Raw genomic sequence first — 18,527 nt, 5'->3', positions numbered from 1 at the left:
GCTGGTTTGTATAAGAGGGAGAAATGATGGTTTGTTTTACTCCAATAGTATCTTGTTACCTTGATGTTACAACATTTAACTTTTAGAGGAGTTCTGTACCTACAGTAATCTATTTTCGTGGCTAGAATTGGGCTCAGGTTCCTTCACCAAACCATGGAAGGCTGGTTATCTCTAAAGAACATTTTCAGAAATTGTATTTGCAAGGGGTCCCAAAAGAATTTGTAGAGCATAGATTAGACCTATGCCTAATCTTGATATTCCTTGGTGATGCACAAAACCACCCATTTTCTTCATTTAGTATTTGAAGAGAAGTTGTCTTTTGGCAAAATTGTTTTAGGATATCTGGTGCTAGACCACCAAGCAATTTGGTAATTGTAGCTCCAGCACTTTGTAGGCTTTGTCTCTTAGGAGTTCTATGTCTACCTACCAGTAGAAATTCAAGCATTTGTGAGTACAGAAAGAGACTGAGTGATGCCTGATTTTCATGACATACACTTAAAACAACTCGTTAGGTATTAGAGAGGAATACAGTAAGGATATACATCAAACTTGCCCCCCCCCCCAAAAAAAAAAAAAAAAAAGACTGGGAAGTGCATTTCTATTGGTTGGGTTCCCTTTCAGTTCAGTGGTACCCATGGAGAAAACTTGTTGTGAGGATCCATTACAATCTGTGAGATGATTCTGTTACATTAGTATGGGAACAACTTGACTCCTCCCTTCAGATAGGGTGGCAGACCCCCTTTAGAGTGCTGTGATTCAGCTGTAGGAAATCTCTTCCTTTTGGAAGGGGAAAAAAAAAATTATGCATGAATCCATTTGGAAAAAAAAATCTAAGCCTATTAAGCAGACTCTGGAAACTCCAGGAAAAAAACAAGACTGTACTCCACTGCTTTCAGATGAAATGTGATGACATGTTAAAATAAACATTAGCAAAAAGGAAGATTGCTCATTTGTATGTTAGCCTTAAAAAATGAATGTTGAGAGAACTTGCCTGCAACTTTCTGTGGATTTTTTTTCATCCTTTAGGTGTATTGTGATTTCTGAACTTGATCAGAGTTCCTTGGGCAACTGAAAATAGTCAAAAATGCAAAGTGAGTTCACCTAGCAAACAACTAAGGGGAAGCTCCTGCTGTTGTAAATCTTGATCAGTTTATAAGGATCCAGATCACAGTGCTGTCAGGATTACCAAACAACCAATTCCATGACATGCTTTTCTCTTCCATAAGTTACGATTTTGCACTGGGACCTGAAGTCTAAATCCACTGTGGGACTTGTGATTCAGAAGAGTGAGGAATGTGCTCCTATCCTTCACTATTTTGATGCAAAACTGAATATGACAGACGATCACGAGGTAGGTTTGGTCTTGCCTTTAAGAATCCACTGAATGCATTACTGGTTTACTTGTGCAATTGCATTTGTGCATTGTTTTCTTTTGGAAACAGAGGTTGTTCTAATAGGTTAGCAATCTGTGGATGCAAACGGCTTCCAGAGGAATAAAATAAGTGCTCAGCTCAGGTAACTAGCTTATGTCCTATATTCCATTTAAAGAATGTGAGCTAGCTAAGGTATAGTCCTGTTGGTCTAGACAAGACTTTCTGGCTCCTCACAAACAGTCCCTTTCTACATGAACTTCTGAAACTTAGGAAAAAGGCTTGTCCTTCCTGTCAAGGTAGTGAACTGGTATTCAGCTGCTGGATGCATGTGTATGATATCTAGCTCAGGATATAATGCCTTAAGTTATCTTTGCAAATTCTTGTATTTTCCTGTTCCATTTCCCTTTGGGAAAAATGCATATAATTGTTTTCCTCATCTTTAATCTGACACTCTTGTAGACTATTACCTCTTTGTGTTTTTTTTTTTTTTTGGGGGGGGGGATATTTAAGGCTTTTTATGTGGCTCTGACATAACTGCTCCCTGACTGAAAGGGGATTTAAGTACTTCAACACCCACACTTGTATCTATAGTCATGACTGGCAACATAGATTTACAGAAACAAAAAAGTAAGGGGGAACAGGATGCAGGTCAAAGGATGAAAAAATCAACAGAAGTGATGCAATTTCAGTTCTCAAACACTTTTTATTAGCTTGCATGGAAGTGTAGCGTCTTGGGCAGCACCAAAGAAAATTTTTGTTTCACTCAACCTTTGGGTATCACAGGCAAAGTCATTGAAAATAGCAAAGTCAATATTTGGAGCTCGCATAAACAATAGCTTTAGAATAAATGAAATGTAGACGGTTTTATTGGATTCAATTACATATGAAATTGAACATCTTCAAAACAAAGTACAATAAAAACATGAACATATTTATTAGGGGTAATGTTTTATGGAATTCAGATAGGCATATTATAAATATGAATAACAGGGCCTAGACAGTGAAATACTATTACATTTTAAGAGCTAAGAGTTAACATTCTGCCATTGCTTCAGTAAGTTTTAAATGATGGCACAAAAGCACATTTTAAAATCTCATGTCCTGATTCATGATTAGGAGATAAAACTGCAGAATTACTGTCCCACTTCTGCAAGCAGGGTCTTGTCTGACACAGCTATAAGTGTCTAGGAGAATAAAAAGGGGCGAGGGGGGTAAAGATGATTAAAGGTTGAAAAGAAGACTCTTTTTGACAACGCAATATTAAAAGAGTTAATATGTCCATATTTCAGCTCTAATATTTTAATGCAAAATATTCTTCCATCTATAAAAAGCATATTCTTTAATTTGCAGATTTGAACTACCCATACTTAGAGGAAATTTATATTCTATTGCATCTAGCTCTAATCTCAGTATATACTTATGTAGTTAGTTAAAAAAAAAAAAACAAAAAAACCCCTACAGTTCAGTTTCCAGAAAGCCCCTAAGTCTCAAAATATTTAACCATCCCAAATGAACTTACTGAAAAGTCATCAAAATCATAGCAGAAACAGTTTCATTTAATCACATGATTTATAACTCAAACTAAATGATACCTACCTGCACCTTTTATCATGCAAAAAAAAAAAATCTGGATCATGTTTATTATTGTTGATGTTAAGGAAAACCGTGTACGACACTGAAGCTTCGTCTTTACTTCATTACTGAAAGCACAAATCTAGTTAACACACTTTTTAGACAGGCTTTCATTTCTCAATTAACACAATTTCAAATTTATTCTGAGTTGAAAAAAGAATTACATTTGCAGCTGAGGAAAGCAAAGATGAAACTTTGTTCTTTCTTTTGTACTCAGCTGTACTTTATTTTTCTCCTGGCAACAGATTTTAAATCTCTCTGCCTTTTTCTTTTCTCTTTTTTTTCTTTCATGGGAACTGTTTAGTAAGTGCCGATATTAGAGCTGACAACGCTTTGTGTGTTTTTTTTCCCTTTGCCTGGTTTCTGTGTCTGTGTGTGCAGGCATGCATTCATTAACGTAATTCCTCAACATTCAACAAGAGTGCATCATAAACCAGAGGGAAAAAGCCTCATAAATATTTAGATCTTCCTGTCTACCTTCCAAAACTAAAGTGAAAAAGAGTATTCAGTGAGGACTTGGTTTGAGTTAATCTGCATATGAACTGAAATATGGTACAAAAGGATGAAAAGGTGGTGGAAACTAGCCTACAAACCCCATAGTCTCCAGGGGGTCATTCATCTTGTTCTTGTCAATACAATCTCAGTCTCACTACTTGGCTGTTTTCTGCGCATGACCCAACAGACCAGCTTTGCAAAGACAATGTTGCAAAGGATATGCATGTTTTGTTCCTAGGGTTTTTTTTTTTTTTCTATTAGGTAATTTTTCTAGGAGAGAAGCAAAATAATTCGTGTTTTGGGAGAAGCTGGTTTCCCTAAAGGCTCCTCTACTTGTTGTCCACATATCGACATTTGAACTTACAAATTTACATAAAGGACAAGTAGGTTGTATGAAAAGCAATTTTAGGTAATTTAATAATTAACGAGAGAAAATTCCTAGTAAGATCACAATCTAACAAAGTTTATTATGATAAACAGCCATGAAACTGTACAATTTGGACTTGACTATTTAATTGTGTGTATATTTACTTATATACAAACCCCCAATATTTCTAATGTAAGCAACACTGTCAAAAAGTCCAAAATTACAGACTTAAAAAAAGTCAATAAAATTCTCTATTTAATATACTTTTATAACTATACCATAAATGGAATTCTGCAAAAGAATCTTGTATTTGTGTTAAGAATTGAAGGCATATGTAATACATTCAATTATTTCATGAACTGAGACCAAATTAATTTTGAAGGATTACGTCACCTCAGATACCTTGACCTGGGACCTATGACTGCTGTGCTTAGATGTCCTTTTCAGCCAAAGGATACAAGGATCACTAAAAAGACAGAAGTAATGATTTCATACATGACATAATTCTTGATCAGAAACAGCCAAATGACAGCAGATTTTTTTGGTTGTTGTGAGGACAAAGTCAGAAGGAAATAACATAAGTAGCTGTCTTTCATCAGACAATCTCCTCATCTTTAGTATGAAGATAAAACAGGAGAATTAAATCAATACTAATGTAAAATGGTCATTTAAGTCACATAATCTATTTGTAACGTTATCTTATCTTACTACATGGCTAATCTACTATTTTGTGCTTGTGATAACAGAAGAGTTCAACTAAGTCTTTTCTCAAATGTCTGTAATTCAGTCTCCTCATTAAAATAAGCTCTCGTTTGTTTTATTTTTTACGTAGTTAACAGAGACCTCCCCAAAACTCCGTTACTGGAACAAAACAGTGAACATATCAATGTAATATCTTAGGTACAAGCCTCAGCATACATTGCCATGACTCCTTTACTAATCACTTTAACTGTTGCCAATCTGCATAAAGAACTCCACCTACTCTGACAAACTTCTAATGAAGTACCAAGATGCATCTGTAGCCAGAGGGATAATTGATTTCACTATTAACCTGCAAGACAGGGGTGTACAAACTTCACAATGGGACAAAAGATCAATTATGTCTCTATTAATGAAAAGCAGAGAGAGCTATAAATAGACTACCTGGAAAGAAAACTAAGGTAGAAATTTATAAGTTTAAATTGACTTGCAAAGGGCATGAAAATTGGCTGATTGGATAAATCATGACTTCTTGAAAGCAGGCAGAAAATTTCTGGAGATGAGGAAATGCCTTAAGCCCAGCAGTGCCTTCCCTCCTGTCTGTAACAAAGAAGTGGTTTGCAAGCTTCCCAAATGACAGGGACTTTCCAGACCTTTCTGGGGTGGGTAGAGGGAAGGCTGCCTAATTCGGACTTGTTAATACCTGGTTTCATGTTGACCTTTTCTAATCAAAACAGAATTATAAAAATTCAAGAGAACTTTTTTCCTGCCTTGCCCCAAGTAGTGTTACAGATTCTGCTATGACCTGTTGTTTTTCGAGCATATTGCCATACAAGGCTAAATATTAACATGTTAATACATAATAAAACAGCACTGTTATGCAAACTGGATAGTGGAGTATACTATCTGGGAAACCAATTTTTGCAGCTCTCAGCCCCTTAGGCTGATAGCACAACAGTTCCTCAATTGTATCAGGATGCAGAGGGGAGCACTAGAAAACAGATCTCACTTGTTTTTACAAAACAAAAACCTGTAATAAGTATTAGAATTGCAATAATCTTTATTTCCTAGTTTGACAGATTATGTGAACACCTGAAAGGTAAAGAAAACTGCCCATGAAACTTTCAAATACAGTATTTTTAACAAACATGATGACAAAAGAGATAGTATTAATATTTAGGTAGTCATCTTTTATTTAGGAATGATGTAATAAATTCCCTGATATGGAACTGCCTACTAGATAAAGTAGCCTTAAAACTTATCTGTAAGTTTAAGAAAAGTTGTAATATGTGTACATGGGAACTTCTCGTGCTATAAGTGAACACAAAAATCTAGACTCGTGAGCCATACAAAAGCCATTTGAAAATACAGGAAGTATATTTCTTCTTGTATTTCAGTTACAAAAAGCTCAAACATGAAACATTTCAAACTAAAAAGGACAATAAAAAGTTATGAGAACTGAGAGATGGTCAGCATGGTAAAGTATCATTTCCAAAAACTTCAAATTTAGCTGCAGTGACTTCTATATCAGACAATACTATGTTTAAATCTGGGCCATTAGTCAATATTGCATACCATCTATTTTGCCCCTAAACCATTAACGAACTTTTCAGTCTACTCCCCTTCCCGTCCACTCTGTGGTCTATTCAACACAATGAATTTCTGAATGTAAAATAGTAATACATTTCTGAAAGCCAAAACTAGGAAATGACTACATTACATTCAACAGAGTAATTTAATTCTTGTCAAAATCCTGAATGCAGGCTGATGTTCACACTGAGAGAAAAGTAACATGTGTAGAGTGTGTTTCTGTAGAGCGAGTTTCAGATGTCTATACAATCTGTAGTGACATTTCAGATGTCCTAAGGTGTAAGAGACATCCGCACAAAGGTGGCAAATATGATACAGGAACTCTGAGAGAAGAATGACCTTCTGGAGATCTATGTGGACACCGAGTGGCATACCATAATGCAAAAGAATCCCAACCTTTACTGTGTTTTTATAATTCTAACAAAGAAAATTACTGTAATTAAAGAGTGAACTCCTTTTAAAGTAATAATCAAATACAGTATTATCTAAAGAGTACCATATGATCTTGAATTAAGTAAGTGTAGCTCAAAATGAGCCAGCCAGATTAAATAACAACCCAGAAACTTTCACCTTTTGACTTTGAGTCTGAGATCCCTTGTTTCACTGATTGTTATGACTCGTCCTTTGAGCTCCAGTGACAATCAAACAGGAACCTAGGATGCACCAGTCTATAAATGTCAGCAGCCATGCACAAGCTTTGGAATGCTTCCTGTTTCTATGATGAGATCCTGGATCTATTCCAGTGCTTAAGTAGTAATTCTTTGCACTTATATAGTGGCTTTCCTCCAAGCATCTTAAAGTACTTCAGTACAAAATGTTTCATAGACTCTGAAGAGCAGAAAATGGTGAAAAGGACTCTAGGGCATATCATAACTACAATGTACGTGGCTAATACATCCCAGGAAAGAACCCCCACACTCAAATGAAAGTTTGTGGTAGGAGGAAAAAATGGGAGGGAATCAGTCATCTGCGAATAAAACAAAATTTAGGCTTCCTAAAGCAAAAAAAGTCCATAAAGAATATTATAAGACTGGACAGTTTCCTTTTAGAGTTAGGGCACAAATGCCCATGAACAGATAAAGCAGAGAGCAGGCTTCTGAACATACTGTAGCATCAAGCATAATGGTCTTTGTGTTGGAAATCAATGACCAGGGTAGCACTGACTCTGTCCTTTGCTTCAGAGAAACACTGTTGAGCAAGTCTGTCCCACCTCCAAAAGCTTTTAAGACGTGCACTGCTTGGTCCCTTTCTTTCCTCACAGCTTTATAAGTTCTGATACTTCTTTTCTCCTATTCAGCCACCATTAAATACGTAATAAATGATATGCATTTAATAGAGATTTGGAATTTATAATAGATTTTCTGAGTGGAAAGATATTTCTAGACAAATATAACACTTGAAAAAACATTCTGGATCTTTCAGATGAACAAATTATATCTTAATAGAAGGTCTGGCTAATAAAAATGATGCCTGCTCATTACCAAAATGTTTAAAAATTCAAAGTTTTCTTATAATTCACATAGAAGTTTTCTGTCCAGTTAAATATAAGCTCCTTGGGTAAAGACTGCTGCTTTAAGCAATGCATCACCAATAATCCCTCAGTGCAAGTCAATATTCGTATACACTCACATTTCAGACATGTTAAAAGGAAAAAATAAATTAATGCATCAGTTACATTTTAGACTCTATTTCCTTTTAGTAGTAATTCAGATGAACAGTTAATTTAAATCTATTTACAAAGTTAAGGCTGAAACCCTTTTATGTGTATTCAATATAGTATTGCATTTTACACCAACCTGGTGTACCTGAAAAAAAAAAAAGACTAAAAAAAGACTTGCCAGTTTCTTTAGTTGTTAGTTTTTTACCTCTGTGGTCACCAAACTAAATCTGCAAATCTCCCCGACATGAACATTGTTTCTTTTTTTTTTAATCCTATAATGAATGTAAAAATACTTTTGATTGTATAATATCTTATAAAGAGATATGCCTTTCAACATTATATTTTTAGTTATTTATATCAAGAAAGCTGCTGATGGTACTACCGTAGTTGAGATTACTACATCACTTAATTAAAATGCAGAATGTTCTCCTGGACAGGTTTAAGATTAGCTAGCTAGTGTAAATCAGACAGATGATGAAAGACAAACAGTCTGAAATAACTAATGGTTATGATATCTTAATTCTTCATTTCCATATATTGTAATATTTCAGTCTTTTAAACCAGAACGTGTGTTAACTGGACTCTAATGACAGATAGCTCACTATTAAATTTGGTAATGGTCAATTCAGTGCCTCCACAGAGATAGGCAGCACATATGGTTGTACATGCTCACTGCTACTGCTGCTTCTGCAATCTGTAGCACAGGCTAGCTTACAAAGTGTTCCCCTACACAAGTTCTGCAAAAGGGATGGGCCCAGAGCAGTCTGAAAGCCTGCTTCCCTATGCATACCAGCAGCTGTATAGCCAAGGTAGTAATTTTGTAACTGTACTGATGGAAAGCAGAACACCCAGCATACCAACTGAAGCTACAGGACTGTGCATGGGACTGGAAATGGTGGGAACATGTGCATAGTTTACATTTCAAGAGATTATCTGGCTTTTTTGGTGAACTAGGAAGAATATTGATTACTTATTATCCAGTAGTATAATACACAAAACTAAAGCAATATTATATTATGAATGTATAAATTACAAGATGTGAAGGCCTCTATGAGCTTGGGGATAAGACATACCTTCAAAATGCCTGTGATTTAAACTGTTCAATTTGTTTTGTGAATAACTTTGTTGTTTTCCCCTGGCTCCTAAATTTAATTGCTGTTATGAAAGAGATGATAAAGTAGGTAAATTTTGTGTTTACAATATAATATCTCAATTCAGTTTTCTCTGCGTAATTGCTGGTAATTTTTGCTTTTCCATCCTTTCTGAGATTGCTTTTCTTTCCCTCTTTCTCACTGTTTTCTGCCTTTCCCAGTAGCTTAAGGAAAAAAAGGCATATATGAGACTTAATTTTTGTCTCCTACCATAGAGCGTGAAATTAAACCAGCCTAAACTTTGGTTTTGGTGCACAGATATTCCTCAGGAGCCTAGCAGAACTACCACCCTCCCTAGATACAGAGACTTCCCCCCCCCCCCCCCCACTACAATGCTATCTTTTATACAGGAAACCCTAGGTGACTACTCTATGGCAATCTTGAACACTGATTTAAGACCTTCTACTATATATTTTATTTACACGCATAACCATGTATAACCAAGCATAACCACAACTATTTGGTACTTAGGTAAGGTGAAGCCTAACAAAGGTACCCATGCCTTCACTCACTACTGAGAGTTAAGCAAAATGTTTAATATTTTATGAAACAGATCTCCATCCTACCTGCATGAACCATAGTAACCCAAGGTACCTTCCTGAAAAAACTACCAGGTACAAAATTTAGGTAAAGGGTAGAGAATAGTTTTTTTGATCTAGCATTTTCTTTCCTCCTCAACCTAATGATTTGATAATTACTATACAACTCTAGGAGGATAGAGTAGAACACAGGTCTTTCTACTCTTGCACAAGTAGGCTAATCACAAAGATCTGTCTTCTTCTGGCACCTTTACTCCAACCTGTGGAATGGTTCAACAGGAGACATTTTAAGGGATATTACCCTTCTCTTCCCAGCTGTTGTACAGGTTAGAGTGCCTTAGGTATAGAAGATAGAGATCTGAATCCTTCCAGACTAAGGTATGCTTAAATCCCAGATCTTCCACATTTTCAGTGACCACTTTGCTGGTGAGCAAAACTTAGGCATTATCTTTTCCAGGATTACATGCAGCAATGGAACCTAGGTCTATCTGTTACAACCAGGCTATGTTTAACGGATCAAGCTTATCCTGGGATTTAAACAGAACTCAGACATCTTTTCAACTCTCTGCTGTGTAAAGGTAAGCTGGAACTAAGTGCCCATTTCTATAGCCAGGATACACCTGGCATGCAGAGTAGACAGGTAAGCTTTAACATTAATATTTAATGAATTCGAGGACTACAGTAAGGGCTTTTTGGTATTTTTTTGTTTTGTTTTTTAAACTCTTCCCTTTTTTGGCTATGAATACAAGGCCCTTTGCCTATTTGAACAATGCACTAATATGGTTTTTGTTTGAGAAGTTATCTGACACCTTAATAACACAGGCAAAGGAAAGAGGTTTTTAAATGACAGTCTTCAGACACATCACAATCTCTATACAGTTGATGCTCTTGAGCTTTTTAGTCTGTCTCTAGATCTTACTCTGTTCATGTGTTAATCACCTTCCAGAGATCAATGAAGACCGGATGTCCATCTGGTAGTGTCCATGTCTGACTGCTGTACTCCAGGTACAATGTCTTATATACCGTGAATGGGTTGATACTGAATGACAAATGGACCTAAAGTGGTCTTTTTCCTTAAGTGACTGTAATGGGTAATTGAAGAATTGCTCCTTTCCCTAAAGAAGGGTAGTACTTGTTACCTTACTGTTATAGATGGTATTTGCAGAAAGCTGGTGATGTCCAGCTGTAATTGCCTATGACTTGGTCTAGTGCCCGTTAGCATTTAGAAGAGATTATAGAAGAGCAGGCATGTAGGCTGGAAGACACAACCAACAGAAACAGTGGAAGCAATAGCCAACACTAACTGAAAGAGTATGTTTCACAGTAGTCATCAGCCTTCAGCTCTCCTATTTGCCAAGCTGCTATCAGATATGAATGTTAGAGCAGAAATTGGGTTTGCTTTTTATGATCAGTGCAAGGCTTTTACTGTAATACGCAGAGGCTGCTGCTGGCATTATCATAGTTTTTCTTATTTGAAGATTAGATTAATGCAATAAAACTTCCACACCTTAAAAGAGCAACTGCTGGAGAATACTGCAGCTTGCATGATACAGGAAGGCCTACCTAGATGAAAGCACAGGAGTCAAAGATCTGGATTTCTGCTTGTGTCCACACAGAATTTAAGGCTTTGGGTTGTGATCTACAGAACCATAAATAGGACCTGATTACAAAACCAAAAAAGCCCACATATTTTTCCTCTCATGGGAAAGCAACAAAATCCAGTAAAGTGCAATGGTATTTCCAGCTCCTCTGTAGATCAGGTTCCAGGCACACCAGTCTTCATGGGAGCCCTGAGTTATACCTTCTCACCACCCTTTAACCAGAACTACTTCAACTTCCATGTTCCATGCACTCTAAAAATCCCCTTTCTGGGGCATGGAAGTGCAGGAATGAAAAGGCAGAGAGGAACATGCTTGGAGAATCTTTTAGATAACTCACCGTTAGTTTTAAATAAGAAAATCTGTGTGACATCTTACTTTATCATGTATGCAATAAAAACAAAGAGAGTTATCTGAAACACTTATTATCACAACATTTAGCTTCTCTGAAGGTATTTTTCCAATGAATTAAATTCACAGTCATAAAATATTTGTGGAAAAATGAAGGATGAGAATTTTTCCTAAGTCAGTTATGCCTAATTATATTGGCAGCTTCAGCACATAGATTTGACTCAATTTTTGCACTGTTTAGACTGAGAAAACAAATCAGATTAATATAGAGTAAACTAGGGTTTGAATTTTGCAATGCAGTAGCTATTCCTCAGTAAATGCTGGTGTACACCATCTTATTCCCCACTAAATAAATGTAAAATAGCTTAGAGATGAGCTGTTTTGTTTCTATTGGTATGTAAAACAACTGGCAGTTACCGTACAATAACTTATGCTAGCATTTCTTACCTTAAATTATGTGCTTGTTTTGTCTGCTCATATTCATACACTGGAAGCACTTTATGTTCAGGGAGCAATAATGAAGTGGTATGGGAACAGCTGCACCAAATCTGATGGAAAAAAGTCTCCATTTGCTATTTTTACCATGAGAATTGGCAGTCCAGAACAACTATTCTGATATTATCTAAGTTCATCTCATTTTAAGATGAAAGACTACTGGCTGAGTGATCTCTTCAATCAAACCGAAAGATTTAATAACAAGTTTTCTTAGGGTTATAAAGAGCTTTCACTCACTGGGTTAAAAACAAGCAAATAAACGGCTACAAACAAATGTATCTTCTTTCAGACTGATCTGCAATAAACATACAGGGATGACAATTTTGTTAGGCATATAAGGTGCGTTTTAGCTAGGCACAATTTTAAAGCAAGAAGGGAAAAAAGCAACTGTATCCTTGTTACTAAACAGAAACGGTATTGTTTCATCATCCATAGACATACTGCAGTGTGCTTTGGGCATGCTGTTGATGGACTAAGAATCTGAATTGAAGGAAAAAAAACAGCTCATAACATTGTTACTCTCTCTTTGGTAATAAAACTAGTAAGTGTTTTTACTGAGATTACATGAGTTGTGCTTTTTAAATGATGGAAACCAATAAATATGACTTATCTTACATAAGCAAATAAATTTAACATAAACAAAAAAAAATCTCTTGTTCAAACAAAGAGTTTTAAATATTTACAAAAGAAAAATCCAACATGCAATAGAAAGAATGTAAAAATCCAAGGTAGGTTTACTAATATGAGAACTACACTTTCTCTAAATTTTTGTCAATGCATATCTTTTAGGAAAAGTAGAACAACAGTGCTTGACAATACCCAATAAAACCACACACTTGTCAAGAGGACAATGTGGTTGTGCTTCTTTTCAGTTTTGGAAGCAGTACTTATCATGAACTTAATTTTTCAAGTTTCTTCAAATACTGTGCAGTATATATGACATTACATTTGCATTTTGTATTAAGTTCAAGCAATATCTAGATTTATATACTCCTACAACAAGCAGTATCTAGACATATATACTCCTACAACAGAGACCACTGCATGGCAAGGTACATGAATAATGACTACGTGATTTCAGTGAACTAAATGAAGTGTGAAACAAAGAGATTTTATCTAGTTTTATAACATAAGGTTTACCAAACTACTTCAAATTGCATCAAGGTCTTCTGATGATATGCTAAATAATAAAAATCAAACAAGAACATCAAGTAGCAGCGTGGGGAAGGCGACGACCAGGAATACATACAAATAACTGCGTCACGCTGCTTTGCCTCTGCGGCTAAAGTGGAGTACGTTAATTTTGATGCTGGCTGCCAGATACCGCTTCTCCCATCACGTCTCCCATCCAAACCCGCCAAACAAGCCTTGAGTGATTCGCAAATGCGGTGCTGCCCTGTAAGCAAGACGGGCGTCTAACTCCCTGCCGGCAGGGCTCGGGCGCCGAGGGCGGCCCGCGCTGCCGAGGACCAGGCCGGCCGCGGCCTCTGCGGGCGCTACTCGCGGCCGCTGGCGCACGGCACAGCGCGGCACGAGCCGGGCGCCGTCGCCGCTGCTCCGGGGGCGGTCCGGGTACGGGGGGCGTCCGGAAGGCTGGACCGGCACCGCCTGTCTTCCTCCTTCGCTCCGCTCCATCGCAGCAGCACCCAGCCCTCTCCCCAACGGTCCGCTCCGCGCCGTTGCGACCCCGAACGGGGCCGTTAAACCGCCCCCGCCGCGCGCGGACAGCGGCACGCGCCGTCGGTCCGAAGGGGGGGGGGCGGGGGGAACAGGGCACGCTACCCCGCCCCCCCCCGCTCCTCTGCCTTTCCCCGGGGGCTGGTTACAGCGTCACGCCCCAGGCCAGCTGCTAGGGAGCTCCCGCCAACCCGGTCGCAGCCCCCCGTACCTCAGCCCCGCGCCGCTTTCTCCTCCTGCCCCCACAGCCGCTTTAAAGATTAGAAATTGCGCCGCGCAGCCACGCGCACCGCCCACAGACCGCGGGCGCATGCGCGGCGCAGCCAGCCGCGCCTCCCTCCCCCCCACACCCGCCGGCCGCTCCTTTCCTCTCCGCCGCACGAGACTGTGGCTGCGCAAAACAGCAGCCGCGTTGTAAGCGAAGGGCGCACGCGCGCCTCGGCGCGGCTCGTCCCCGCCCCCTGGGCGCGCACGTGACACCGCCCCGCCTCCCCCCTCGCGGAATTGGCGAAGTAACAGGACTTTGTTTAGAAGAGTTTCTGCGCGCGCGCCTGTGTCTACGGGGCGAGGCGGGCGTCGCGCGGGAACCGCACGCGTCGCGCCCGCGCGCTTGCGCCACCTATCCACGTGCACACGCCCGGAGGGGCGGGGCTGGGGGAGAAGCCACCTTCGGGCCCTCGGCTCCCCACCCCTCCCCCCGCTGAGCCTCGGCTGCCGCCGCCGCCGCCCCAGGGGCGCAAAGCGGAAAGGGAGCGACGGTTGGCTCCGCCAAGCGGCGCTGCCGCCGCCGGCCGCCGACTAACGGCCGCCCCGCCCCTGCGCCCGCCCCTCGGCGTGTGCCCACCCCCGCGGGCACTGCCCCCTCCCCTCCTCCTGCCGCCGCTGCTGCTGCTGCCAGCGCAGCCTGAACTGAAGCGAACTCCGGAGCGAACTGAGGAGAAGTGAGGAGGCGGCGGCGGGGCTGAGACTCACCAGCCATAGGCGGCGGCGGCGGCGGCGGCAGCGGGAGGGCGGGCGGGCGGGCGGCGGAGAGGACACGCCAGACGCAGCGCGGCGGCAACAACAACAGCGGCGGCGGCGGCGGCGGCAGCAACAGCGGAGAGACACCGGCGGCGGCGGCTCCTCGGAAGCGGCAGCCTCGCCAGCAGCGCCCGCCCGCCCCGCTCGCTCCCCTCCCTCCCTCCCCCGCCGCGGAGACAAGGGGCAGCGCCGAGGAGAGAAGCCGGGCTCAGCGTGTGTGTGTGCGCGGGAGGAGGAGGAGGGGGACACATCGAGGACTGCGCCGGCCGAGGGCGCACGGAGCAGGGAAGCGGCCCCGGCGGCGGCAGCACCGAGAGGAGGAGGCGGCGGCGGCGGGTCCTTGTGCCCGGGGAGGAGGGCGCAGCCCGCCAGGGGGTTTCTATCGAGTTTCCTCTTTTTTCGGTCCCTTGGACTCGGCGGCGGGCTTGCGTTTGTCTCCGGATTTGAATCCTCCTCCTTCTCCTCCTTCCTCGGGGAAGCTCCCCTCCCCGCCCCCTCCCCTCCCCCACCGCCTCCCTGCCCGCCCGGATCCAGCCGGGCGCCCCGTGCCGCGGTCGCGTTGCTCGGCGGAGCTGGTGCGGGCGCTCGCCGTCTCTGCGCGGGTTTGGAATATGGTTGGGGAAATGGAAACCAAGGAGAAGCCGAAGCCGAGCCCCGATTACCTGATGCAGCTCATGAACGACAAGAAGCTGATGAGCAGCCTCCCCAACTTCTGCGGGATCTTCAACCACCTCGAGAGGCTGCTGGACGAAGGTAAAAGCACTCCCCGGCCCCCTCCCGCCGCCCTGCCTTGTCTGCCCCCCGTCCCTGGGCCTCCGCGCTGCCCTGGGGCCCCCGCGCTGCCCTTCGCCTCTGCCCCGGCGGCGCCGGGGTGGCCGTGGGGAGTTTGGGGCCTGTTTCGCCTTCCCGCTCGCTCTCTGCCTGGTGCTCACCGCTCGTCGTCGGCCCTCGCCTGAGCCCTTAAAACAAAGGGGAAGTGCGGGATCTCCCCGCCCTGATTCCTGCCTTGTGGTATTGGGGGACTTGGCGAGGGAGTGGGAGGGGAAGCGGGAGCCCGGAGAGTGCGGCTCCCTGCTTTTTTTGTTTTGGGTTTTTCTTTCCGCGCTGCCTCCTGAAACCGGGGAAAGAGTAGCTACCACATGGAGGGGAGGGAGCGAGTAGAGACGAGGAGAGGACCTCAGGAATGTGCTTTGGGGGAAGGTAGGGGAGGAGGGGAAAGCGCTGTTTGCAGCGCTGCGTGGCTCCCCGCTCACGGCGGAAAGTGTTGGGAGGAGAGAAGGGTCCTGTGCGGCGCGTTTTGGGGGAGTGTTAGCCGGCTCGCGCCGAGGGCCTGGAGCAGGGGGGTTGGGAGGGTGTTTGGTTTCGAGATTTGGCTGTTCTGGAAGCTGCTTGAACTTGAATGACTAAGACCGAGGGGGCTGAGCTCTTTCCTCAGCTCCAGCAGTACCCCACCCCGAACTGATCACAAACTACAATTTTCCTATATTGCAAGAGAAGCGAGCAAATTCTTCTCTCAGCTATTCTTACCTTTTAAAGAAGCTAACTCGAAAGACTCCTACGTATGACTTTAGTGAAAAAAAGAAATTACGAAATTGCCTCCTCTGCTGCTGCCAAACGTCCACTACTGCCACTAACCCTGGCGCCGTCTCCAGCCCCGCACCCAATTCCTGCCTCGAAGTGGTGAGAGGCCGCTCGTGTGGGTTGGCGCCCCCCCCCCCCACCTTTTTTTTGTTTTTTAAAGTAGCTGCCTTTAAGGGTGCGTCTTTACAAATATATGGCTACGTTTTGAAATATGTTAAAAGCTGGGAACTTCATGCGTCCCATATGTCTTCCCCTACAGTAGCAGAGTACTGTGTTGAAAATAAGGCGACCCATTTCTTCTTAGCGTGTTGGATTAGCTTTGTTTGGGTTCACAGATTTGCCTTTCTTTTTTAAAAAAAATTTCCTTCCTTACCGTCTAAACCTGGGCTTTCTGGAGAGTTAGACCAGTTTAGCTGTATTCGGTAGCTTTATAAATTTTGTAAAAACAGAAGTTATTTATACAGCTTTAACTTCTTTAGAATCTTAGCATGAAACACTGAATTTTGAGGTTTTGAGTTAGGATTTTTGATTGTAGCCGTATTCCTTCTGGTTAAAATAACTTTGGGAAGTTGTTGACCTCAGAAGATGAAAGAGCTGGTTATATTTGGTAGAACAACTCCCTGCCCTTTCCCAAGACTGTAAAAATGAGATAGTGACTGGAGTACAACAAAAAATAACGTATCGAGAAAACTCTACTTTCTGAAATAAATGGTAGAGGAGTACAAAAAACAGTGGAGAATGTTAAAAGATGGACTGTGGGAAGCTATATATTGGGAGATTCTATTTTTATTTTCAAGAATTTTGATAAATTTATGGTGAATTCATAGTTTTACTTTTCACATCCATGTTTGTTCCGCTATTTTGAACATATGTTCTCTGTCACCATAGAAAACAACCTCTTCAGAATAATTAGCAAGGTTTATAATAAACATCAAGAAGAAACTTGACTGAGAAGACTTTTTAGCACAAATGAGCTTTTCAGACGTTTTAGGTTTTCTTAAATTCCTGAATCTCTTCAAGTTTATATATTTAGCTAGAGAAGGCCCAAAACTTATTTTGTCAGAGAACAAAAGGAAGAGAAACATCCCTGGTAAGGAAAGGACACTGGGGGGAAAAAAAAGGAGTGCCTGAGATCCTTGTGTCTTTTGAGATTGTTTAAATTCTAGAAGCTCTGGAAATCTGTTTTGTGAAGTATTAGAATCCCAAAATGAGGGAGGTGGAGACTCTTGCTGAAAAAGTTCTTTTAAGAGTTAGTTGTGCCGAAGCTATTCTTTACCTCTTCTTTAAAAAAAAAAAAAAAAAAAAAAAAAAAAAAAAAAGTCTGTCTATATTTCTAAGTAGCCTCAGAAAGAATTCTGCTATCCCTTTAAGCTTTTTTGCTTTTCCTGTTTACGTTGGCAATTGGGTGGAAGTATTGTGGAGGCAGAAAACTTTTTGGAATGTTAAAAAAAATGTTTCATGCAAATCTAGTAAATTGCTTCAAGACTTCAGAATTTGAACGCTAAGGGGCGCCAGTTATTTTTTTTCTGAGACTGAGAGACTGGCTTCGAACTCCATTACTAACTTGAATAGTGAAATTAACAAATCTAATAGAAGATAGAAAATATTTGTGGGTTTGTTCAGGTATCTATACTTGCATGCACTTACTTATATTGTATGTTTATACACAGCATTACATAGGTGAATAGTTATAGTGATGTATAGCTTAGAAGTTAGAGCAACTGTTGACACAAATCACAACAGTGTGAGAGGATGTTCTTTAAAACATCTGTCCTGGTTATGAAAGGGGTACTATGTTAAATATCTCTAGCTATATGCTACACTGACATTCTTTGTTAGTGTTTTATAGATTGCTAGAAATATCTTCAAGATTTAGAACATTTACTTAACAGAACTACATTTAATATTTTCAGCAGTTGTTTTATAGTGCCTTTGAGAACACAAAATATTAGGAGCAGCAGGGTGTGTGTGTGTGTATTTATGTATATAAAAAGTTACAATGTTCCCCCAATTTGGTTCACTTCTTCCAGTACATAATACTGTGTTTTGAGTAGGGTTTTTTTAGTTACTACAAAACAGTTTTCCTCAAGATTGGTTATGCTTGAGAAGAATAATATTCCTAGATAACTGTCAGCCTTTGTCTTTTATTTTCTACTGTCTAACTGAAGAAATAGTCACAACTGTAAGATTTCAAACGAAACATGAGCTTTCTCTACTGCAATGCTACTTTTTTTTTTAAAGCACATCAGTATTTAAAAACAAAAATATAATAGGCTTGTGTTTTTATTACTTCTTGTAA

General features: G+C 41.2%; 1 protein-coding gene and 1 long non-coding RNA gene across 8 annotated transcripts in view; one reads left to right on the top strand and one right to left on the bottom strand.

Annotated features, from left to right (window-relative positions):
• Window positions 1-2,221: 2,221 nt before the first annotated feature.
• Window positions 2,222-13,908, bottom strand: LOC106486791 (uncharacterized). Of its 2 annotated transcripts, XR_010883730.1 has the most exons (5): window positions 13,839-13,908; window positions 13,200-13,346; window positions 11,903-12,003; window positions 4,261-4,333; window positions 2,222-3,073 (listed from the first exon to the last, which is right to left on the bottom strand). It is a non-coding gene; the product is annotated as an uncharacterized lncRNA (long non-coding RNA). The 2 variants fall into 2 exon arrangements; XR_001292953.2 differs by lacking the exon at window positions 13,839-13,908 and having other exon boundaries at window positions 13,200-13,832.
• Window positions 13,909-14,713: 805 nt separating this feature from the next.
• The window catches only part of QKI (QKI, KH domain containing RNA binding), a 173,445-nt gene continuing 169,631 nt past the window's right edge, over window positions 14,714-18,527 (top strand). For 3 of the 6 annotated variants that reach the window (XM_067293503.1, XM_013945434.2, XM_067293506.1), the window contains exon 1: window positions 15,177-15,400. In XM_067293503.1, coding sequence (XP_067149604.1) covers window positions 15,259-15,400 — 142 coding nt within the window. In that variant the 5' untranslated portion in view covers window positions 15,177-15,258. Of the gene's footprint in view, window positions 15,401-18,527 lie in introns of all 6 variants that reach the window. The other 3 variants (XM_067293502.1, XM_067293507.1, XM_067293504.1) reach the window with 3 other exon arrangements.

This window comes from Apteryx mantelli, chromosome 3, assembly GCF_036417845.1.
Source record: "Apteryx mantelli isolate bAptMan1 chromosome 3, bAptMan1.hap1, whole genome shotgun sequence".
Lineage (NCBI taxonomy): Eukaryota > Metazoa > Chordata > Aves > Apterygiformes > Apterygidae > Apteryx > Apteryx mantelli.
This window is presented reverse-complemented; position numbering and strand designations above follow the sequence as displayed.